General features: G+C 34.7%; 2 protein-coding genes across 4 annotated transcripts in view; one reads left to right on the top strand and one right to left on the bottom strand.

The window, feature by feature from the left end:
• Window positions 1-923: 923 nt before the first annotated feature.
• Window positions 924-20,525, bottom strand: FAM76B (family with sequence similarity 76 member B). 2 transcript variants are annotated; one of them, XM_016159944.2, is made up of 10 exons: window positions 19,768-20,525; window positions 18,847-18,911; window positions 17,933-17,987; window positions 16,593-16,748; window positions 14,628-14,827; window positions 11,647-11,694; window positions 11,385-11,465; window positions 10,595-10,727; window positions 7,850-7,951; window positions 924-3,566 (listed from the first exon to the last, which is right to left on the bottom strand). In XM_016159944.2, the coding sequence occupies exons 1-10, from the start codon at window positions 19,852-19,854 to the stop codon at window positions 3,477-3,479; spliced, it is 1,017 nt and encodes a 338-aa protein (XP_016015430.1). In that variant the 5' UTR covers window positions 19,855-20,525; the 3' UTR covers window positions 924-3,476. The 2 variants fall into 2 exon arrangements, with proteins under 2 accessions (XP_016015430.1, XP_016015429.1); XM_016159943.2 differs by having other exon boundaries at window positions 10,595-10,730; window positions 19,768-20,524.
• A 334-nt stretch (window positions 20,526-20,859) lies between these two features.
• Window positions 20,860-25,035, top strand: part of CEP57 (centrosomal protein 57) — a 40,225-nt gene continuing 36,049 nt past the window's right edge. Inside the window, exon 1 of one of the 2 annotated variants that reach the window (XM_016159942.2) lies at window positions 20,860-21,132. In XM_016159942.2, the coding sequence (XP_016015428.1) occupies window positions 21,088-21,132 (45 nt within the window). In that variant the 5' untranslated portion in view covers window positions 20,860-21,087. The remainder of the gene's footprint in view (window positions 21,133-25,035) is intronic. The other variant, XM_016159939.2, reaches the window with a different exon arrangement.

Here is a 25,035-nt window from a genome sequence, read left to right as displayed (position 1 = left end):
CCTGCATGCTCCGGTTGGAGAAAGCAATGACAGACTAACCTTTCTCACAACTCTTGGAATGCTCTTGCTATCAGCTTTTTATTACACTTTGTAATATCGAAGTTAAGTTCTAGATTCTTTTTCATGTATATTGTCTCCTCAACTAGGCTGTGAATTACTTAAGAATCGTTTTCACTCTTACCTAATCAAACAACCTAGCATGGTTCTTATCATGTTCAAAACTTTTCAGAAATGTTAACTATATATAGCTCTTGATTTGCTTTATTGTTGCTTTAAAATAGCTCAATCTATATATATTTTTTTCAGGAAAATAATTATTTCATGAGAGCAGTCTGAATAAGATAGGAAAATAGTTTGCTTGGCTTGAGTAGTTATCTCGAATCTACTGTTTTAGGGCCTCATACTGGGAAAATGTATATGAAGCTATGATAGGTTCAGTTATGGGTTGGTCCCCCAAGATGTCCATATCAGAATCCCTGCAACCAGTTAATATGTTACCTTGTATGACAAAGAGAATTTGCAGATTAAGGATTTGAGATGAGGAGACAATCCTGATCATCCAGGTGAATCCAACGATGTCCTTCTATAAGAGGGAAGCTGAGGGAGATACTACGGCCAAAGAGAAAAGACCATATATGATGATGCAGGAAGAGACCCGAAGATCTTACTTTTGGTGATTAAGATGTAGGAAGGGACACAGAGCCATGGAAGGCAAGGAATGCAGTTCCGGCAGCTGGAAAGGCAAGGAAATGGATCCTCCGCTAGAGCTTCCAGAAGGAAGCAGCCCTGCCCAAACTGTGACTCTCGCCACTGAAACTGATTTTGGACTTCTGGCCTCTAGAACTGTCAAAGAGTTAATCTGTGCTGTTTTAAGCCACTCAATCTGTGGTTACTAGTTACAGCAGCAATAGGAAACTAATACAAAGCTTTTGACAAGTTTTTATTGTGAAATATTGGATTTAGAAAAAAGTACAAAATGTCAACAGTCAGATGTGTACAAGTACAGTATTTCAATAGTCTATACATGTGAACAGCTTAACAGGTTCACTGTAAAATGCATATTTAGACCAATACAATCTAAAAAGGACTGTAAATATTCACAGGCTATTAATACATAAATAACTTGAGCCAAAGTGATCCTCACTGGTAAATGCTAATAGCTGAAAACAAGCTAAAAAGCACAATACGGCACACCATAGTATCTCCTTACAGGTCCACATTTAAAGAATATCAGCTCATTATGTCATTACACTACAGATTCAGGACTGGGACTTAATTGCTAGTTTGTACAACTGCAAAAATATTAAGTTATAAAATAAGTTCTTGGGAGGGTGTTTAATTAGGATTAAATACTGTGAAGCCTCTAAAATATTTTAGCCTTGGAATTTACAAGCTTAATTACTGAGACTGATTTTCAATTTTTAACCTATTACCTAAAAAAGTGAGAAGGGGCACCTTTCTTTTGTAGCAGCTCCAACAAGGTATAAACTATTACACAGCTTATTTTTAAACCATAATGATCACTGCAGATTGAAAATGACTATGAAACCAGAATATAAAACAACACAAATCTTAAAGAAAAGTAATGATTATCTTATGAATTTAGCAAATCCTGCAAACATTAAAATCTATGTTAAAAAGGCATTATCTAGCATCGTTGAGAGTACTAAATTTAGGACGGTTATTGTATAAAGATCTCATAAAAATAAACTGGTTTAGTTTTTCCAAGTCTGACTCATTCGATCTTCTGCTATCACTTGAAATTTACCCTAAATTATATTTTCAAATTGGACACAATTATTTGATATTACTTTATGAGTAACTTTAAGAATAATCTACTGAAACACGAGCCATGTTAAAAACAATTGTTAAAATCATCCTGTGTTCTGAGAAACGACAACCTTTGATATGACATTCATATTCAATGCTTGTTTAAAAACAAAAGCTTCAAAATTGATAAATATAAGTTTACTTGAAACAAAATTACCCTTACCCATAAATTCCTAAGAGTAGGACTCTTCATTCTACCTAGTCTATCTAGCGATGCTTGATGCTTTAAACTGAAAGTCTGAATTGGCATTTATTAAGTAGGAGATCAATTCCATTACAGACTGAAAACCAATGGATCATAATATAATTAGTCGATAACTTCCCGTAACCTATCCCACGCTACCCTAACCTTTTATAGACACTTTTAAAGACTCTAATATAATTTTCTTATAAATAGAACCTGAATCTTACAATAGATTCCAATTTATTCAAAGATAGTCACAGATTGATTTAAAAGTTATTTAATTTTTTTCCAGATTTGCTTTAAACTTACAAATTAAGTATGGTGTACATAAATATTAACTTAGAAAACCACATATTATAGGAAAAGCAGATATATGGACCACTGCAAAAAAATTATAAATTTAAAAAATTTTTATAAAAGAAAAATAAAGCAAAACATGTAACTTACAAAATATGAACATGAAGCTGTATCACATAAAAAATAAAATTATTCTATCAGAAGTAATTTAAAATTAAATCTTTGGGGAAGTATTGCGACATAATTCAATGAATTCAATGACCAATAGCTTCCCATATCACACAAAAGCAAACCACAAGATCATCTAAAGTCTATATGCATTATCAGTTCTTAATGTAACCTCAAACATTTTACTAGCAACTTTGATTTCCTTTTGAAATAGGCTCTGTACATATGCATTTATATACAAACATTTATTAAACATGATTTTAAAACAAACTATGTACAAAAGATCGGCATTCCTATAAATAAAAACATTAGGTGGCAAAAAGGCACTTGTAAGTAAAAATCTACAGTTTTTACAAAACAAAACACATTTTACCTTGGATACTGTACAATAAACATTAATTCCTATGCCAATAATGAAAATACTAGTTTACTAGCTAATGTTAATGATCTAACTTTTAAAAACATATTTACATATTCTCTGAAGTTCATTTAATAAAAGCACCATGATTCTTTTCTAAATTTATGTTGACGCAAAGTGAAAACACAATTACCAAAAAAACCAGTGTTCACCATTTTCCTTGTTTAAAAGGTTTCGCTTTCTAAATTAAAAACTGTTTATCTGAAATTAGCATAGCGTGAAACAAAAAAACCAAAAACCCTGCTTCTCTGACTTCTTAAAACCATACCTACCCTATTATTGCATGTTGCATTTTATAAAGAGCACTACTCATGCACTCCTTTATAACTGTTTAATACTATTGCTGGCAAAAAAGTTCCTTGATATCAAATAATTAAAAAGTTACTTCAAACCAGTTGAAGCTTTATCTGAATGTTTTACAACTTAAAAAATGCTGTATATCAGTTACAAAAGTGAATAGGAAACACACCAATTCATTTGGTGTGCAAAAATATTTTCCCACTACACAGAATTTAAGAGCTTCACAGATTTTTTTTTCAAATTTACATTTTCAGCAGTAACACTAAATCAATAACCTTCTCAAGGGGATGTTAGTATGCTTCCACTTTTGTCAAACTTTTTACCCTTTGACAGTGCTGCAACCTGTTTGAGTAGTTCTCTGTTTTTCGCCTGTGGGAGACAGAAACATTTATGATTAAAAATGTTTGAAATATCATGAAGTCATGCTGAAGAATACTACTTACTTAATGCTGTTCTTTTCATTTATAGAACAAGATTTCACTGAAATACCAACAGAAATAAATGAAAGAGTATATTTAGGTTCATCAATTTATAATCAGTTACCAAAAAATGTAACTTTGAGTCAATCTGCTTAAATAGGGTCAAAATTTTAAATAAGGAAAAAAAATATTTGGCTCTTTAATCTAAAAACATGAAAACATGAAAATAAGTTTTATTTTACAATAAGATCAAACGACTCAAGTGATGATTTGAGAGAAATCAAACTATACAAAGTCCTTTATTTGATGTTCACTTATTTACAGAACAAGTATAAGAAATTATTTTTGCAAAAATACTATCACTTTGCCAGTGACTCAATCTTCTTAATGATGTTTAAATAATGTTTTTTTGACGCACCCATTGGAACTGCCCTTTCTTAATTTTGCTCCTTTAATTGCCCTACAGTCATCAGGTACTGGCTTTGATAGAATTTGAGCAGTTACACATCATCACTGTTTTCAGTTTAATTAAAGGGTGAAATTTTTCTTAAAAGGGTCAAAATTTCACTTCGTCATCCACCTGAATTTGCACTTTATTCAAATGTTCTGTCCACCATTGACAAAGACAGTCTTTAAGCCAATGCACTGTGACAATCATGAGGAAGACTGTGTAAGTAGAGACCCTTTAGTATTCAGAATGTTTTTATATTTTGACTGCCTTTGTCTCCCTACGCAATCCTTTCAGTATGAAAATGTAGATAATAAGGACCCTCCATATACACAAGCATGTTAATGATCAAACACTTTTGGCATTTTTGAGCCAAAATGGGGAGAGTCTTGACAATAGTTTGGAATCAAAGCCACTGTCCTAAAATAAAATTTTAAAAGATATCCTCTGGCTTACGTTTGAAAACAATTTTCCTTCATAGGCCTCAAGATTTTTTATTATCTAGACAGACTTTTTTAACCTTGATGCTTCATCTTCTACTCTAATTTTAGCCTTTGTATGGCAACATAACACCTTGCTTTCTCTGTATACCATCTTAAAGAAGTTTCATGAAATGGAAATCTTTCCAGGCTCTGTACTTTCACTCTCCCAACTCTTCTTCAAACTCTCCCTAACTGATATTTATGACCTCCAAAATACAAATATTTTTAGAGCAATCTCATATTTGCAAATCAAATCAATTTTTATGTTTGACTGCACAATTAACAGCATTTCTCTGTTCACAGTTTTTAAACAATTAAAGTGGTAATTAAGTGTTTTAAATTCAAAATAGAAATGCATCAAAAATTTAAAAGCATTTTATTTTCCCTTTGAAACTAAACAGTTTGAGACACTCAGAGGATAAGTCAATGAGAAAGCCTGGCAGTTAGTAGAAGTCAAGCGAGCACACTCTTGATCAATTGGTTTTATTACTCAATTAACTAGTCTTAGTCAATGTGGTAGTTTTAAATTATTTTCTTTTTATTGTTAGCTACAGATTATTTAATTTATAACTATGATATTCTTACTGGATAAAAAAAGTATCTCATAAAACAAATTTAAAATATAAATTAATGAAGGACATAAAAAATATCTTTAAGTTTGCCTCAAAGAGATCTCCATGAGATCTGTAAGTTACTTTTATACAAAAGCATTTAAACTAACATACCAAATTATTAGAGAGCTAATGTTTAAATTTTTTTTCACTCATCAAGAAATAAAAAAAAATCAATGGGCTTACAATTTTCATATTCTAAGTATGAAATACTAAAACTCGAATATTAGGCATTAAAAGCAATTTTTCCTTTTTAATTCCCTAGCAACTAACTTTCAATCTGCATTTACGTATTTGGTCTCCTAATCATGTCACTAATAAACTTATTTGTCAATAAATTATGTATGAAAAAAGCGTCTAAGAAAAATAGTGCATCAGTTGTTAAATAGAGAGAAGTCCAAATGTCTATTCTAATATAGGTACGATAAAAAATATATTTTATTTTACAATGCAGTATTTAAACGCACTAAACATTTTAATACTAACATTACTTATCATGCACACTCAAAAATCCATTAAATTATTTAAAAAGTCTTAAGCAAGTTAAAATGTTTAGAAATACTGGCCTAAAGGAAAGAATATTTGTATTAAGAATCACACAGATTCTGCTTTGAATTCTGGTTCTGCCACTTACCTGCTATGTAACCTGGAGTCTATTTTCTCATATGTAAACAGAAACTTCACTACCCACAAACAGGAGTTGAAAGAACTAATCAAATATATAAAACACTTAGCCTAACCAGTGGCTTGTACATAGTAGGCATTCAAATGTTAGTACCCTTTCTCCTTTTATCAACTTATCTCCTAAGTTAAAGGTATGTTTTTTTTTTTTTAATTTGGTATTCTTGACATTTTAGATAATTTTGGTTTTATGAGATTTTTTTTTTGGTATTTTGCCTAATTTTTTCTTGTGATGCTCAGTGCTTTTTCCCAGATTTGATAGTTAAAAATGTTTTGAGAACTATTTAAGCAAGGTAAATTTCCTGCTATAGGGTTCAGTTTTTTATCACAAAAAAGATAAAAATAGTTAACCATGTTTAATCATCTACTAGTACCTGCTTGCTAAAGGGAGTAGGGTTTAAAAGATAATACTTAGCTGACAGAATGTCTCCGGCAATAACACAAAAGATATAGGGGAAGTGGTAGTGGGAAAAGGGCAGAACAGGAGAAAGTGTAGTCAAATCAGAGTCAGAAGATCTCTGTCATTGCTAATTATGTGAACACAGTTTCATACCACATAACTCAAAGTTATTTTAAGGCGCAAATAAGACAGCCTATGTAAAATCGTATTGAAAATGTCATAGTTGTACATAAATACTAGTTTCTGTTACTATTCCATTACATGAAACTTTAGCTACCAATCAAGAGGAGGTAGGCTTAAGATGCCTATCAGGCTAAGACGTCAAAAAGGTTCCCCTTTGCTTACAACTACAAAATAAACTATCGAGCTAATTTTCTGAACACTGAGAAGTACTAAATGTTATCATATTGAAGTACTGTTCACGGTTTTTTTGTCACTTCATTCTGGATTTACTCCAGAGTTTTGGTTACACATTAAATCAGAAATCATCATAGAAAAGATTATATTCCCAGGTAATCCTTCAGCATTAATGACTGAATGAGAAAAAATTAGAGTATCATAAAACTAATTCTTGCTAGTGGACGATGAACAATAATAATGTACAAGAAGTAATATCAGTGTTAACAGTAGGCAACCTGTACCTCGAATTTCAACAAGTTCCTAAATCAACTTTATAATCTTATTCGATTTAAGCTACTTTCAAACAAGTATGAAGAATACAAAACCAAAAGATAGAAAAAGCAAATATCCCTTGGTGTTACATTGTTAAAAACAAACAAAAAGCAGGGCAATATTAATTCTTTCCTTCCCAAGCTGTACTCTCCCATCGAGTCTAAAGTCTGTGTGCCAGCATCTTCTGTGCTTTTGAAGCTTCTGAAAACCCTGTTACCCAAAGATCTAATTCTACAGATGTCGGAATAAAATACATAATTCATTTAGTGTGGTCTCATTTCTAAATTTCTGAAAACTAGGTGAAACAAAACTTAAATAAGGAAATGATTTATTCTCCAGCTCTGCATGCCAGACGTCGGATACTACCCTCTTTGTAACTGGTGACTCCTAGCTACACCATTCAGTTGTCCCCTGTATTGAAACCCTACTAAGTATATACACTTAGCATACTCTGAGGTTGATCTAGATGCTTTGCATCATTGAATGCAGCATAAATTTCCTCCACTTGAGGTCCCTGAAAATTGGTTTTCTGCACCCATCTCCCACCCATTATCTGAAAGGAAATAGGAAGAATAATTGCACAATGTACTAAAGACCTTGTTTTCACGTTAGTTTCATGAATCTGATTTTTAATTGTTTGCTGTTCACTGATGATGAATTGAATATACTGCAATGATATCCTTCTCTGAAAACCCCACTTTAAGTTTAGGCAAAAGTTTTCAGAATTAATGTCAAGTAATTTCAGAATTCCCTATCAAGTAATTTCAAGCCATAGTATTTAATGGGAGCAGGATTAAAAACTATTACGAAGCCTAAAACAAAGCTAAAACTGTACCGAATATGCATAATAAAGAGAGACCAATACCAGTCTAAGATAATGAATACTATTACCAAAATTTCTTTCCTTGCCTAACAGTTTACATAAATGATGATATTTACCTGAAGTTGTTCCACAGTTTCTTTGTGAGCTTTTTCCATACTATTCATCTTTGTTCTCAAGTTTGACTCTTGGTACTGAAAGTCTGCCTTTAGTTCAGTTAACTGAGAAATTAAAAAACAAACACACATATGTATATGACTATATATATATGCATATAAATGTGTATATATGCATACACAAACATCATTTTAAATATTCTTCACAATAAACTCACCACTATAAAAGTGGAAGATGTTAACAGTGGTTTCCTGAATTTTATAACTTATCTAGAATTTGTTTTGTATTTAGTCTAATTTTAATATTGAGATAATATTGAATCATCAGTAAAACGTCAAAGAAGTTTCTTTTTTGTTTTTATTTAAAGGTAGTTTCACTAGACAGTTTGGCAACTGGTATGCCAATAGGAAAGCTTAACAGCTAATACCTTGGAAATGCTTCAATTAAAATGTACTTTATATGATATAAAACAAAGTAAACAATAAAATTGGCTTCAAGTTCAAATAATCTTTCCATGATTAAAAAAAGTTTCACATGAGTCAAGTACAAAGACGAAGTCTTATGAAACAAGAGCTATACTGCTTTCATTTGAAAATAAATGTCAGAATTATGTATCCAATTCGAACTAAGATCTGAGGTAAAGATGGGAGAACAAGGCAGAGAAATACAACTAATATGGAATAATAAAGGAAAAAAAAGTTACTTTAAAATTTGGGCCAAATTAGACAAATGTTAAGAAAAAAATTCAGTGGTTTGAGGAAGCAAAGAAAGCTATGTGACAATTTTCCACAAATATCAATGACATACAGAAAATACAGCATCTCATGACTTTAAAAATAACTAAAAAATAACTTGATATTATATAATTCCTTCATTAGAACCATGTATTAGAAAGCTTCTAGTTATTTTTAAATGGTTTTTAGTATGTAAGCGTTAAAGGTTCGCAGTCCTTTTTTTAATTACCCAGTAGCCAGTAACCTGAAAGATGTACAACAGCAAAAAGCCATAGTATCTTGTATTATTTTCTGAATAAAAGCTCTTGCTTTTAAAAAATTCAAATTGTTGAATTCTCTTTTCTATATTACAAAAGAATTCCTGTACCAAAATGACAATTCACATCAGATCAGCTAAGATAATTATTCTCATTACTATACTGTGAGTTGTTTCTAGATTATGAATTTCTGAAAGATAAGGATTGTTTCTTATTTATTCATCTTTATATCCTCATAATCTTATAAATGGCTGGCTCTAGAAGTCACTAAATAAAATGCAATAAATTCAAGAAAATAACTTGGTCATCTTGGATTTACATTATAAGTGTAAATATGTAGCAATTTTAGGCTTATGATTATTAATTTCTTTACAACACCACTAATTCCCATCCCCATTAATGTTTTTTAAGATAAAAGGAACACTAACAAAAGGAAAAAACTCAACTAAGTCAACTAATATAGAATAGTTATGCTACCAAAAGTATCTTAAAAGTCAAAAACATCCATAATTCATTATTAGTTGGTTTTGGAATCATTGTTATAGTAAACTTACCATTTTATTCAACTTTTACCTTGGTTAATATAGCTATATCTGTCTTTGTGCAATAGAAATGTCTCTAAAATTTTGAGCGTAGAACAAATTTCTATAAAAGTTCATTAATTTAAAAAAATCCTGCAGTTAATAAAAAATAACCATAAAAAACAAGACACTTATAATTACCCTACTTTTATATTATGTCAATCCTAAATTTCCTATTCTGAATTTGCTTAAAGTTAAGGTACAAATATATTAAAATTAAATCCACTAAACCATCAAGGTGTGGGAAATTTAACACCAAAGTTGTTGAATGCCAGAGGTAAAAGCCAGCTCACACAGAAGCACTACTATGGGCACTTAGAAACAGATAGTTCATATACATGTTTATAATTATGTATTGTTAATAATTTTAAAGGGATTTTTTTTAAAAAAGTTTTCCTATTTATGTTTGAAATAGGTCAAATTTGATAGTCTAGGACCGTAAAACAAGTACAAAAGTAGGTTCTACACTGGAAGATGACAAAACACTAGTAGTTGCATCTATGAACACTTACACATACCAGCAGCTATAGCAAGTACTTTACATTTTCATTTAATCATAACCACCACCCTATGAGATGGTATTAATACTTTCATTTTTAAAATGAGAAAACTGAGGCCCAAAGAGAAGTTCACACGGAAAGTGTTAGAACTTTTCACTAGACAACATATCTGATATTCCCCTTGATCTTAACTTAACTTTCTATAAACTGATCTTAGAAACCTAATGCTAATCACTCACTAAAACACAGAAAATTCCCACAGCATTACTTTTGACCAATTATTTGATCTGGATTGAAATAAAAACATGATTATACATCAAAGACTAGTTTCAATTACTTTCTCAAATCACAAGAATTCATACAATATTCTATTTATAACTATTTTCAAATTAAGACATTAGAACTATTTTAAATTATAGGTTTACTGAAAACTAATGTTCAGAAATTACAATTCAAATTATCTCTCAATTATTTCTGAGAACAAAAAAAAAGATTATTTTACCTATCTTCATTAGATGGCATAGGTTCCAATTTGGGCTTCTGTAAAATTTATCTTTAAGAATGATGCATGGCAAACATTACCAAATTATTAAAGAAAGTCTAATAAAATTTGCAATTATTGAAAAAAGAGTCATGTTGTAAATCTTACCAGGCTTCAGTGAACCATGTTCTTACCTTTTTATCTTTTTCTAAAATGGTCTGGTCTCTCTGCTGTAAGAGACGTTTAAGGGACATCACTTCTTCTTTCAGTTGACTTATAAGGACAAAATTGTCTGTTCCCCCACTATCTGCTGACTGATTTATAGAGCTACTAAAAAGAAAAAAGTAAAACACAGTTAAATGAAGTAGAAGGAAAATTACCAGGTGTTCAAATTGCATAAATTAGACAATTCCACAAACATCCTTAAGGCTAATGCAAAAAAATATGTACCTGACAGAAATGGATGCAACTGGCAAATTACCTTACTAATGGCACACATTACATACACCTGCAGAAATATAATTCAGTATTAGCTTTTAGGGGGTCAATACTTCTAGTGTAAAGCAATAGGCAGCCAATTTGTACAGAAACATCAGCAAACTTTTGGCTAATGAACTAAAACAAAGTCACACTTGTTCATACTACTTTAAATCTAAAAACATTTTCCAAGCAGGTCAATTTAAAATATCACAATTAGATTTGTGTTTCATTGAAGAATAATCAAGTAAAAAGAATGTTCTCTATTCAGATTTGTTTTCCTTTTTTCAAAACCCAAATTTATTCCCCAAATAGAACAACATAGTTCAGTGCCACTTTCTTATTGCCAAAATTAAGTAAAAAAATTTGATTATGTTTACTCTTCTGGATGACTCAAAGAAGTCAATGTAGAAGATACATGTTTCTATTCCTACACCTAGTAATAACTGACAATCAACCATAACTGTTCAACTAAGGTGAATTTTCACTAAAGGAATTCATTTTTACCTATCTCCATTAGATGGCTTAGATTCCAATTTGGGCTTTTTCTTTGGAGTTTCATTCTGAATTGCTGCAGAGGATTTATGGCTGAAACCAAACATTAATAGGAATAATTAGAGTAAAAAGGGCTGAGGCACCAAGTGGCAAGTTATTCTGCTTATAGTACCGAACATCATTGATTTTTTAAAAACCTAAGTAACAAGGTTAAAGAGAGGTCACATTAAAAAAACTCTTTGAAATACTTCAGAAAATATGTTAACATATTTACCTCTGTTTCCACAGTCCCTGCTCTTGTTCTGGACTCAGATTGCTGATTCTGAAAAACGTATAAATGACATCTAATAACAACATTTATTTAATACATCTACATTTAACTGCATTCTTCCCAATAAAATCAAATTATGTGTCTATTTTAAACTTTTGTTCAGAGAAAGGCATATTCAAGTAAGTTTTCAGACTAAGTTAATATATATTGAATACGTCACATCCTAATAAGATCGATTCTAATCAGATGACTCTAGCTAGCTATCTAAAGTTCTTCAAGAAAGGTACAATGATAGTGATTGAATTTTATTTTAATCAGGACTTTCATAATCCAATTTAACATTACAATAACGGTTGGGGTATATGACCATAAAAACCACAACAGGATTCTATAATCATAAAGTCTGAGAATTCCCTTACTAAGGCTGCACTTACTATCTCAGATAGAAGATGTTCTCTCTTTAGAGTCAAGGCCTTCCTAATAAATCCTACATGAAGATTCCACCTTTGGAGTAACTCAAGTTGCTCAGAAGCACATGTCAGGTTAAACCAGGAAATAATGTTTCTGTCATAGTTTTCCTAAGAACTCTCTCTAAAGCCTCTAGATCATTTTTCAGTCAGTACTCTAAAGAAGTCATGCTGAAAATATTCAGAAATTTCACAGTAACAACTGATTTAATTTTTACTTACAATTAATATTATACTACTTCTCTTCCATTATGCCATTATACCATTATAACCACCTAATAATGGATTATGAATCCTACAAACTTTCCCCCTATACTAGCACATTAGCCATTTCTTCATTAACCCCTAATTTATTGACTCGATATGTATACAGCATCTCCTATGTACTAGATACCATGTATTTACCCAAGAGAAGAAATGCTAGAAGATCTGAGTTGCGTGACCTTTTACAAGTTACTTAAAATTCCTGAGCCTCAGTTCCCTCATCTATGTACAATACATACCTTATAGAGATATGAAAATTAAATGAGTTATGTACGTAAAAGCACTTAGTACAGAGCTGGCATATACACAATAACTAGAAATATATATATATATTTGTGTGTATAAAATTTGCTATTGTTTTAGCTGTAGAAGTTTTTTGAGCAAAGGTGTATAACAGACCACATTCTTAAAAATCACCTCTAAATAAATACCAGGTTGGGGAATTTATTCTATAGTTCTAAGAACCTGAGTTTTTCTTTACTTGTAGCAATGAATGGTAACCTTACTAAGGAATTCAGTTGCCATTTTGTTTATTTTAAAAATTTCACTATAAGCATTAACAAGTTGTATAATTGCACATGAGTCAACAGCATTAAACAGATCTCAAGTGAGAACAATCGCAAAACGATGATTACAGAGAAACAGAATTCTCATTCTTGCTTTCTGAGGTAGGCCATTCCTGAATCCAGACTGACCTGAGTTTCTTCCTTCCCCTTCCCCATCATTATGTATCATAATATGTATGCTCCCAATAATGGTTCGAATTATTGAACTTAAGACAGGACCCCACAAACTGGCTGCCTTCTTGTCAAATGGTCTATATCCATCAAATACAAATTAGTATTTTCTAAGTAATCAAAAAGAAAAAAAATGTCAGTACCATCCTCTTTCCCTTTACTTTTGAGACTTCTCATTCTTAAAAGATTAAATTTCTGTCACAGAATTTGATCTTTATTAAACATACTCTGAGTGTGTCTTTCCACATCATACTAAGGCAAATTTATATGTAAAACACAAAGGAAAGAGTCATTTTGGCTGAGTCTTTGGAGTAGGCCTGCTGGATACCATTATGGTAGCTATTTTGTCATATTTTTTTATTAAAGCAAGAAACAAAAACAAGGAAGAGTTATGTTTCTTTGCTCCTTGGGATACTTATATAAAGACCACAAAACTTCTTCAAAATAGCCAAGAGAAGTCACTATGTGGTCTACCACTGTTACAACCAGAAAGCACAACACAGTATAAGACAAGTGGAAACATTCTGCCCCTAAAGTAAACCATATTTGTGTCTCAAAAGTACACCCATAATCTGATATGTGCTTGACTAAAATTTAGATTCGAATCTTCGCTAGATAGAATCACATTATATTTTTAAAATACCACTGTGTTTCTAAATACGGTAGGCATCAGTTTTCCGTAAATAAAATTATGCCTATCTAGAACTCCAAATACTCAAGAGAAATTTGGGGAAAAACAGGGAATTTTTATGAAAATCAGTATGCATCATGTTCCTGTGTTCTCCATTTTAACTTGTGTTTTAATATTGATTTTTTTCCCTGAAGACTACAATCACACTTAAAAATCTTTACACTACACACTTAAAAGGTTAAGATAGTACTCCTATATGACTCACCCCCACCCAAGGCACTTTAAAAAAATCAGGCAGAATTCCTGCCGATTTGTTAAAAAAAAAAAAAAAAAAAAAAAGCATCACTAATTAAAAAGATTATTTCTTACACTTTGAGAACCTTCAAGATTTAGAATGTTTCTATCATGGTCACAAATAAGAGTGTTAGAATATGCTCTCAAAAATACTGAATGTAAATTCCCTAGTCACTGGTTTAATTTTGTTTTAATTAAAACAAATGAATGACAACTGAGATAAATGTCTTTTTTATAGTAAAATCCTAAGAATTATTTAAACCAAAAAAAAAAAAATATTTGGCTTTTGGTAACATAAATCAATAAAGTATTAACTCTCATGTACTTTGGCTTCATATGATCAAAATTTGATGTAGTAATTCCTTAAATGTCTGATCTTTATTATTATGGTAAACAGTTAAACACAGTCCACATATATTATATAATTTTATACACTTAACAAAGTGGAGAAACAGCCCTAGATAGTCAAGAAGCTAACCGTGTACAAGGGAAACTAGACTAGCACATAACTAGTACTTGCAAAAAGTTAAACAACCAATAGATGGCATTAAAATGCCTGGATTTTAGACAATATGGTTTCAAAGTACTTACTTGTGATGACTACTGCTGTGACGATGGTGATGGTGATGATGGTGGTGATGATGTTTTGAATGATGCTGGTCTTTCTCAGTAAGAGATGAAGATGATGAATTTGAATGTGAAGATCCCAGGCTCTTCCTCTGTTCTTTTGTCTTCTGTAAAACTCTCTTGTATGATAAAGTACAAAGCCAGCATAATAACTTTCCATCAACCTTTTTAAAGAAAATATTTGTATTAGATTAAATGTACCTGTGAAACCAGGTAAGAAAAAATACTCAAGTTCCAGCTATATTTCTCTCTCTCTCTCTCTCTCTCTCTCACTCACTCACACATACACACACACTCACACACTCATATACAGAGTTGTAAAATGGAAATAAAATTAGACTTTTCTGAAACTTGGGAAAATGCTTGTTTAGAGGATCATAAAATTGGTGAGTATAAATGGACTTCCATTAGTTTTGAGCCATTTTTAAATTTGGATTAAAAAAACTTGTTTTCTTATTACTTGGAAAATAAGCATAACTTGATGGTATAGTTTAAAGAATTCTTACTGAAGCACCTGTCTGAATTCTTAAATTGCTGTGTAATTACTAAAATGATGAGGTATTTCCCATTACAGTAAAACTGTTAATTTTTAGAAAAAAGGAGCACTTGAATGACCTATACAGTTGATCCTCATTATTCAGATTTCACATTTGTAAACACACCACCTACTTGCTAAAATTTATCTATAACCCCAAAATTAACTTGCAGCGCTTCATGATCATTCATGCACATGCACAGTGTGGCAAATCTGTGTAGCTAGACAGCAAATCTTCCTAGCTCAGGTTGAACAAGGTGACGATCTGCTGTCTTCTTTCAGCTCTCATTCTATGAACAAATGTTCTTCTCATGGTCTATTTAGTGCCATGTTTTTGCTTTTTATCAGTGATTTCACTGTTTAAAATGGTCCCCAGGTATAATGAAGTCATGTATAGTGTTCCTAAGCACAAGGAAGCTGTGATGTACCTTACATAAAAAATACATGTGTTAGATAAGCTTCATTCAGGCATAGTTACGATGCTGTTTGCTATGAGTTCAATTTAATCAATCAACAATACATACTAAGTAAGGTGTCTTTGAACAGAGACATACATAAAACAATGTTGTGACCAGGAATAGGCACCTAATCCTATATGGCCCTTAGGAGCAATAGTTAAATATTTACTAATTCAGTGTTCCCAGCAACTTTATAGAACATAACTACCACAAATAATGAGAATCAACTGTACACGTCAAAGGAGAGGAAAAGGGATTTCTTTCCAAAATTATTAAGACTAGACCTATAAAAATAAAGTTGTCTCCTATTTGTTCATATGAGAAGTGCATAAAGAACATTTCTTAAAACTAGGGTATATATTTTCCTATGGGGGAACCTAGGGGCGCCCCTCAAAGAGACAGTCATCCTCCAAATCAATTGAAACTGATAGACAAGAGGAGGTCTGTGTCAATGCTGAGCAGCAGAGGGTTGTCACATGCATACACAAACTTTTTAAGTCATGACAGAGAAAAAAAAAAACAATGGTTTAAAATATGAGCCCCAAATAATTCAAGACTAACTCTGAATTATACATGTTAATGTGCCATAAGATATTTTTTCATACCAGTAACTTCAAGTAACCAGCAAAAAGGTAAGTAGTTGAAAAGACTTAAAAGCAATAATTCTTCCAAACCAATTGTGAGATAACCAAGTAGTACAGAATAGCCATCACAGAATATTTCTGAAAGCACAGTAATCTTGATTGATCAACATGCATCTATATGTGAAGCAAACGAGGAGAATATGCACTGTTCCTATACGTTCATCTAACTACATGCATGCGGGGACCCAAAAAATACATCAATATCCGTAGTGTATTAATTATAGTAACTTCTAACTTGTCTGGTGTTTTATTTAATTTCCAGAATATACCATAACATAAAAAAAACACATACCTTTCTTCTTCCTTCCTCCTTCCGATCAAAAGCACATTGTTGTTTGCACTGTTCACAAGTCTGAGGTGGTCCATACTTTTTTTCTGAATTTGTGCAACGCTGACACTTTGTACCAATAAATGCTGCAATTATGTTACAGTACTGACAAGGCTTGGGCTGAAAAACAGATATATTTTCTTTAACAGAGACATTTAAATACATTAAAAATATGCTGCAAAAACATACCCAGTGTACAGACATTTCTGAGGTTAGCTAAGGAAATAGGTAAAAAAATTGTTTTCAAATACAGCAAATCCTCACTTAACACCATTGATAGGTTATGCAGCTTTGAGCGAAACAACACATAATGAAACCAATTTTACCATAAGGTAATTGATACAAACAAGAGTTAAATTCCTATAGCATCAATCACTATCATAAAAATATGACATTTGAGGACTTGCTACCTGTTGCTCTATATTTATCATGTTTCTATTCATTTAGTAAAATTTTTTGTTGCACTATTGAATAGTTAAAAAAACCCACGAGAAACATATTTATGATTTGCACAGTATGTTAAATAAAAAAGCTACATGCAAAAAAGGTCTTAAATGATGAAAATATAGGTACTCATTGATAGACATTTTCATGTATCCAGTATTTGGGGTAATGAACTTCTACTAACATTCTGATTAGCATAATTACTGTATCATTTATTCTAAAAACATTTTAACTTTTCATCATATACAGGTACAGATGATGCAAGGAATATATACTATAGGTGAGTTTTCAACTTAAAAAAATTGGCATAGCATATTCAATATAAACTACAACAAACAAACCTTGATTTTCTTGATATTCAAAAGATAATTCAGGATTTTACAGAGCATTAAGGCTAGCACTTTGACTAATCATGATCATAATATACCAATAATGACTAGAACATACATGTAAGAAATTAGTACTAGGATAACACCATGACTGTTGTAAATAAATGTCTGAATTATATAAAAATTGTTATATAAAAATTGTTGGAGGTTCTGAAGAAGGGAGAAAAACTATTATTATCAAACTATGAATTAGTAGGCTTTCCATAACCAGTTTTGCTGTTTTTGAACCTTTAAAGAATAAAACCAAAAATTTCACAATGAATTGCAATATATATAAAACATACACATAATATGACTGTTTTTAAATGTTGTCACTTCCTATCAGACTGTCTACAGAAAATTTCTTTCCGAAAATACTTTGATATATTGAAATGCTTAAGAACATAGCTATATATATATTTTAAAAGGTCCCTCTTTGTGAAAATCATTAATTGACCGATAACAATAACAAGAAAAATATGACATACTTACCGTGCCAAACTGCTTCACATTTTGAGCACACTTCTTACAAATTGTATTAGTTTTGCTGAAAAGGAAGTTGTATATAGGTGATCAAAATTATGTAGCTTTCTGAGGTAATCTGCATGTTCAACTAAAGCAGATAGTCAAAGAGTACTATTTGTTTTACTAGTACTTAAAATTTACTATAATATAACCAAAGAATTTTTAAAAATATAAACATAAGTAACTTTTTAGGGTTGTATATTTTTCAAATTTCCTCCGTTTCCCTTAAAATAGATTATACCTTTTGTGTATTTTTTGGTAAACAAAATAAAGAATTCTAATGTTTCCTGTCCTGTTCCAAAATCTTTACACTTGCCACTACTTATGCACAGTATTACATATCAGTGCTTACCTAACCTTCCTCTGGGCCTTCTCCATTATGATGCCCACACCAACATATGAAGAAATTATTTGTTCTTCTCTTAGGCTACTCTCTTGTGTGTGCTCTAATTTTCTAACAGGAATCATCCTATTAAAAAGTATGTGCTGTTCTTCCACTGGTAACAAATTATTAGAGTTAACCCTGGGGAGGTAGCTGGTAACACCACAGACCTCTCTCCTTAAGTCCATGTCAGCACTAATGTGCCATTTTTTATTTAGTTTAATAGTAGCTATTTATATTTTAATTTTTCATTAAGCTCCACATTTTCCATACAATTATTCCTTCCTCATGTGCAAACTGAGGTCTAGCTGTTAAATAAACATTAATTTCTTTGTCAACATTCTCTCTCCTATCATGTCTAAAAGGTTTATAACTTAAAATTTAAAAAGCTAAACCATTAAAAATAAACACCTTAATAAAGTATGGAGGTACAAGACCCAAGTATTCCTTACAGACAATATTTTGTCTTTAACAATCAAAAACTATTCAGTATACAAACCTCTCTTGTTGAAATTCTGATCTGCAGTAAGTACATTTTACAATAGGATGAGCAATCCGACATTCCTGGAATAAGACAATGAATTAGTCAGTATCTATCTCAAAGTCCTAATTTCACTTTTCTGGTAGAAAATTATTACCTAACCTAGTCAAATGGCTAAAATATTAATGATATCTGCCCCCTCCCAACGTAGACAATTGTGATTTATCATAAAAATGGCCAATTACAGTGTAATTCCTTAGGGAAGGCATAGGTGTCTTTGTCTTTATTAGATGTGGGGGTACGTTACAGATAAATTAAGAAAGCTGTCAGGGCCAATTTCAAGGATTGGTTAAATGTGAAACTACTTATTATTTTGCACCGTTGCTCACAGACGGCATCCCGGCTTTAATGGGATGGGAGGAGCTCCAAATCATAGAGCATTCTGTTCCCAAGCCATCGCTTCGCTTTCCTGGACAGGGAAGGAGGATGCCATCAGCTTTGCTGCTTCAGGTTCCTAGCAAGAAAGTGCAAAAACCGTCCCCTACCTCCCGGTGGAAGGAGAGGACAGACCAGGCAAAAAAACAAAAAACAAAAAACAAAAAAAAAAACCCGAGATGAAAACATCTCCACCCCAGGGTCTCTGCGGCATAGACAGGTGGCTGCCTCACTCAGCCCCACCCCTGAGACCCCTGAAGGTTCCCAGGGTCCGGCCCCTTCCTGGGCCGCCTGGATGAGGGCATGATTCTGTCTTCCTTTCACGGGCCTTTCCGAGCTGATGCTCAGGTCATCCGATAAAGGGGTCCCCAGGTGAAGAGGCGAGGGTTCCAAATCCCCAAGGCGCCGGCAAAGAGAGCGCGACTGCAGTGCAGCGGGCACCCAGCTCTCTTGGGCTACGGCCGAAAAAACCCCCCGCCCGCCCGCTGCCCAGCGCCCACGGACCTTGCAGAGCTGCTGGCCCTGGGAGAGCTCCTCGAAAGGATAGCGCTGGGTACACTTGGTGCAGGCGTACAGGGCCGAGGCCGCCATCCTGCTCCTCAGTCTCCTCCTCCACAGCCGCCCGCTCCGAGGCGGAGCCCTACGGGGAACTCGGGCGCCGCCGCCGCCCCGGCCGCGGGCTCCTCCTCCTCCCCCTCCCCCTGCCTCGCGCCCACCAGGGCCTCGCCGCGAGTTCCCAGGACCTCGCCGCGAGTTCCCAAGGCCCTGTGGACGCCGCCGTCTCCCTCCGCCTCCACTTCCGCCCCAGCCCACCCAGTGACGCCGTCCCGGCCGCTCCCGCTTAGGCCCCGATAGTGGCGGAGGGAGACGAAGCGGGTAGTTCGCTGCAGTTCAGCTGCACGGCAGCGGATCCGCTTCCTTCTCGGTCTCCCTTCCCCTCCCCTGATTAGCTGGGGAGGCTGCTGCGTCACTCGATTGCTCCTCCCAACCCCTAACCCAGCGACGCAGGGATCTCCCACAAAGGGAAGCAGTCGCTGGCCAATAACAGTCTGACGCTCTCAGAGCGCGAAATCTGCTTTAAACTCGCCCCGCCCAAAGGCCCGGGTCACGGCTATTTCTAGCAGCCAGTCTCAGGTTTGGGTGCGAGCGCCCCAATCCAATCGAGCAAGTGTTTGCGAAGGTTCGCTGTGCCTCGACTCCTTTTCCCTTGACTTGTATCGGACCAACTCATTAAATCCCTCCGAAATCTATTCGTTATTGGCCAAAAGGTAAAAATACTTCACCTGGAGAGACGTCCCCGAATCAAGCTCACGCTCTCCTTGGCGTTTAGTCCAAGGGAACGGATGGAGTGTTTGAATTTCGCATTCGCTTTAATTCTATGTCAACCGTTCAGTCGCCTCTGGCGACAAAGCGATCGCTCGCCCACATTTCCTCCCGGAGAGCACCTGCCCCTCCGTGGATGCCTCTCAGGATCGTCTCGTAGTCTGCAGCGTTGCCGGCCTCCGCGGTCCCGACTACGCGTTACCTTGTGACGTCACCGAGGGAAGAGGCGGACTCGCTCCTGGTACCGGAAGACATCCGCTTTTTTGATTGGCTATTCAAGGCGTCCGTTAGGACGTGTTGTGCTTTCCTTGTGCGGTCGGAGCGTGGCGTCCCTGTGGGGGTGTGTAGCAGGGGTTTCTAGACCCAGGACCAGCGCCCCAGCCCCTTCCATCAGGGGCTCGGCTTAGGGTCGCCCCTAGTGGGCGGCTCTAGAATCTGGAAGAAGAGCACGGGAACCCGGGCCGCCCCGGGGCTGTAGAGGTCACCTGGGCAGACAGGAAGATGGCGACAGCGTCGGTCTCTGCAACTTCTGGTTCTCAGTTCTCGGTAAGAAGCGGGTGACGTTTGAATAAGCCCCAGGTCGGCCCTAGTGCCTCTACTTTCAGAGCGTTGTAAGCCCAGCGTCTCACCCCATCGTGGGAAACAGCGGCGGGCGCCAAGAGCGCCCTGATGTATTCCGTCGTTCCCTGTTCCTCTGTCGAGGCTGCAGCCTCCCATTGAAATAGGCCTGTCGAATCTCTATCTTCTATGACCCCTTCACCTTTCGGTCTAAGCAGCCTAGGTTACCAAACATTGCCAGGACCCGCTAGGATGGGTTGCGAAAACATTGCTCCTGTGGTCACGTGTGTGTAACGGCCGCTCTTGGAATCTCGCTGAGACCAGGTAGGCGTACTGGTCGGCTTAATTGGCAACTGTTAAACAGTCCGCAGTCTCGAGTGCATACTAGTCCTAGCTTAAGCTGATTCCTTTGCCTGCAGTACATCTTCCCACCCTCCCGTTAACTTCATCCTGTGCTTATCCTACCCAGAGCGCGTGCTTCCTACCTCTCACCTTATTGCTATGACTGCAACATGTAAATGCTGTTTTCGAGAAGCAACGGGGGGAGCCGATCTTAATTACTGTTTTTGCTTCCACAAGGGCTAGTTAAGTCGCAAATATTTGTCAAATTGGAGTGTCAAACGTAACCGCCCCCTTGGGAATACTGCAGCTAGGCAGTAAATATGAGGAGGCCCAAGTTAGAGCCATTATCTCTTTAGTAGCACACGCTGAGTGCCTGGCATACTTTTAGGCTTTAAGATTACACAGACGAAAAGGATAGAATCCCTCCTTTGAATGGGCAAAGCACTGAAGTGAAACTACACGTACTATTCTGTAGTACAAGTTGATAAATGCTGCCACACTGGAATAACCTAGGTGAGAATGATTTAGCAGTGCTTGGGAAGATGGAGCTAGCTGGATGATAAAGGAATTGTAAATGCTTGTAAGAACAGAATAGAGAGGAAAAGGCAACAACACAAGCATTTGGAGTTTGTGCGAAGACAGTAGGTGCTTTCAATAATCTTGAAATAATTTGAGATGAGCAGAGGTAGTGTGGGGGTAGAGTTGTATTAAATGAATTGTAAAAGAGAAAAAAACATGAAAAAAGGGATAGTGAAGGAAGATGACAGGAGACTATCAGGGAAAGTTATATCATAGACACTAATGGGGTAAAAAGTTTAGGGAATGTTACAAGAGAGCAGAGTCACCTTAATAAATACATGCTTTTCCTCAGTTTCAGTTTTTGGTGACTATAGTTAGGAGTTGTGATAATGAGGCCAGAAATAACCTTCAGGGTTTCAGTAGGATAGTAATAACTTTTCAGAGAGGTTCAGGGAAGTTTGAGAAATAATTGATTGAAGCAATTGGAGTTCAATCAGAAATTAGGTCAGGCAAAGGAAAGGTAAAAGAGGCACTATTAGACTGAAACTAAGTAAGTAGATGGATGAAGTTGTATAAGAATTATGACCAATTAAACTTAATTGAGATAAGAGGGTTTTTCACTGCTCTCAAAATGTAGCACTGGGAGACTAAGCAAGGAATACTCTTATACAGGCATACCTTAAAGATATTGCAGGTTTGGTTCAAGACCACAATAAAGCTAGTAATCTTTTTGCTAAGGGAGGAGAGTCTTGCTTTCAGTTTGTAAAAAATACACATCTGTGAAGCTCAGTAAGGCAAAGCCCAGTTAAACGAGGTATGCCACTGAACGTTGAATTAAACTGCACTCTGCTAAGGCCATCAAGCTGAGCAGTGATGCTGAGATGTGGTCTATTCTTAGTGTTTAAGGTTGTCTGATCAAAATCCTGCAGTGTTTAATAGGAAAGCATACATATTTTTATATGCTAAGCTCAACTTTAGGTGGATTCTAAATATCAAGAATACACTAAGAATATCTAGGACCCATTATAAATCAAAACATAACCAACTTTAATTAACTTGACGTGTTACATCATAATTTGGAAGTCAAGTTTATCAGTGTATAAGAAATGGCATTGCTTAGGCACTTTGTTTTGTCAGACATAAGGCCAGCTATTTCCAACAATTTAAAAAGCATGTTAGCTTAACAGATGACCATAAAATATGACAACATAAAAAGACCTTTTAAAACTATAATTCAGAAGGCTACTCATATTCATATTTCAGGGTTATGAACATTAATGATTGATATTTATTCAACATTGAAAAACCCAGTGTGGAGCTAGCTATAGTAAATGGAGATGCTTTTACCAGGCTAGATATTTAACAGATTCACAAATAATACAGTCTTTAGGGAGCAGCTACCATATAAATGTCAAATGTGAGCAACACGGAAGTAGGTGGTACTTTGGAATTGTTCTTTTTTTGGTTCTCTTTCACTGCAAGTGTAACTGGTTAACAGTAACATTTATTGAGTGATTGCTATGTATCAACTCATTAGTGGAGAGAAGCAGGAAAACAACAATGGTTGAGCATAAGATATTAAATAGGAGTACAAGCAGCATGATCTTGAAGCAGAAGAATGACTTTTCTGTCAGATTTTTAATTTTCGTAGTAACCAAGGTCAACACTTTGGACTTTGGACTTAAAAAGCTAATCTTCTAATTGGTCTCCCTGGCTTTTTAGCTAGGCCCTTTACAATCTGCTCCATATTTCTCTTGAAAATGTTTTATGACTATATCATAAATTTTATAACATTAAATATATAAAAGATTTATTTTTGAGAATAAAATGAATACTTTCATGCCCCCCTTTGCATTTTCTTTCACACATACCACCATACATTTTGAGATTATAATAATGCATAATATTTATTAGTACTATTTGGCAGTCATTGTTTTAAATTCTGTTCATACATTAACTCATTTAATCCATTTAATTTTATGAGGTCGGTATTAGTATTTTCAGTTTTGAATGAGCAAAATAAGGCATAAAAAGGTCAGTCAAGGTTAATATTATATTTCTGTCATCCATGAAAGAATGTCCAGCCTACAGAAAAGTTTCATAAGAGTTTATTTGAGCCAAACTTTTGAGGACATGCATGGAAGCAAAATCTCAGTGGATTGAGAAAATGCTCCCGAGGATGGCAGGTTCGCAGTTTGTCCCATACATTAGAATCGAAAGAGAAGATGTAAGGAAGAGGGTTACACAAAATCCACTGGTTGAAGATTAAGGAAATGGGAGAAAGCGAAGGGATATCTCTAGGAATGGATAAAAAGCAAAATGAAAAAACACTTTTACATTGGTGGATATAGGATAATAATATTTACATAGAGCTGATATGCAGGGAACACGATAACAATGAGAGGTTCTGTGGTGGTGTGCTCTGGTGCCTGCTGTTATGTCGTCCAGGTGTCTAGAAAAGAATTACTCTTGACATTTCAAAGATATGGTACCTTAGATGCATAAGGACAATGGACAGTTAAGGTAATGATTGACCTTTGCTGAAGAAGTTACACGCCTGGGACGTGACTACCCACCATGGCCTGCCCAGTTAGAAATTTATCATCAGACCATCCTGTGCAGTTACTTTTGGTCACTGAGCTTGTCACACTGTATAGTATAGTATCTTGATGGACTTTGGGTTTTTACGGTTTGTTGTTCATTAGTTTGTTCACCAGCTATTATAAACAATCCTGTTGTCATTATCTTTATATATACCACATATGCAAAAATCTCAGCAACAGTTCTCAAAGAGTGTTCTGAAGACCTTTCAGGGTCCCTAAGACGATCTCAGGGCGTCTACAATGCCCTTCCTTACCTAACCACTTTGTGAGAGTCCAGGTTTTCTTCACTTACATCAATGAAAAGAATGTTATCTGACAGAGTAAATGCAAAAGCAAATATAAGAATCTAGCACCCTTCTTATAAGCCAAGAGTTAAAGAGATTTGCAAAAAATGTAAAACAGTGCCACTCTTTTCACTCAATGTTTT

The sequence above is a fragment of the Rousettus aegyptiacus genome, unplaced genomic scaffold, assembly GCF_014176215.1.
Source record: "Rousettus aegyptiacus isolate mRouAeg1 unplaced genomic scaffold, mRouAeg1.p scaffold_m13_p_5, whole genome shotgun sequence".
NCBI lineage: Eukaryota > Metazoa > Chordata > Mammalia > Chiroptera > Pteropodidae > Rousettus > Rousettus aegyptiacus.
The sequence above is the reverse complement of the archived record's forward strand: the minus strand, read 5'-3'. Positions and strand labels throughout refer to the sequence as shown.

What these genes read in the sequence shown, in the direction of transcription:
- FAM76B (XM_016159943.2), bottom strand. Translation starts at nt 19,854, where the DNA reads ATGGCGGCCTCGGCCCTGTACGCCTGCACCAAGTGTACCCAGCGCTAT. An exon ending in CACAGCAGTAGTCATCACAA is followed by an intron (nt 11,695 to 14,627) that starts GTAAGTACTTTG and finishes TACGTTTTTCAG; the next exon opens with AATCAGCAATCTGAGTCCAG. An exon ending in AAGCCATCTAATGGAGATAG is followed by an intron (nt 10,731 to 11,384) that starts GTAAAAATGAAT and finishes TTTTCTTTTTAG; the next exon opens with TAGCTCTATAAATCAGTCAG.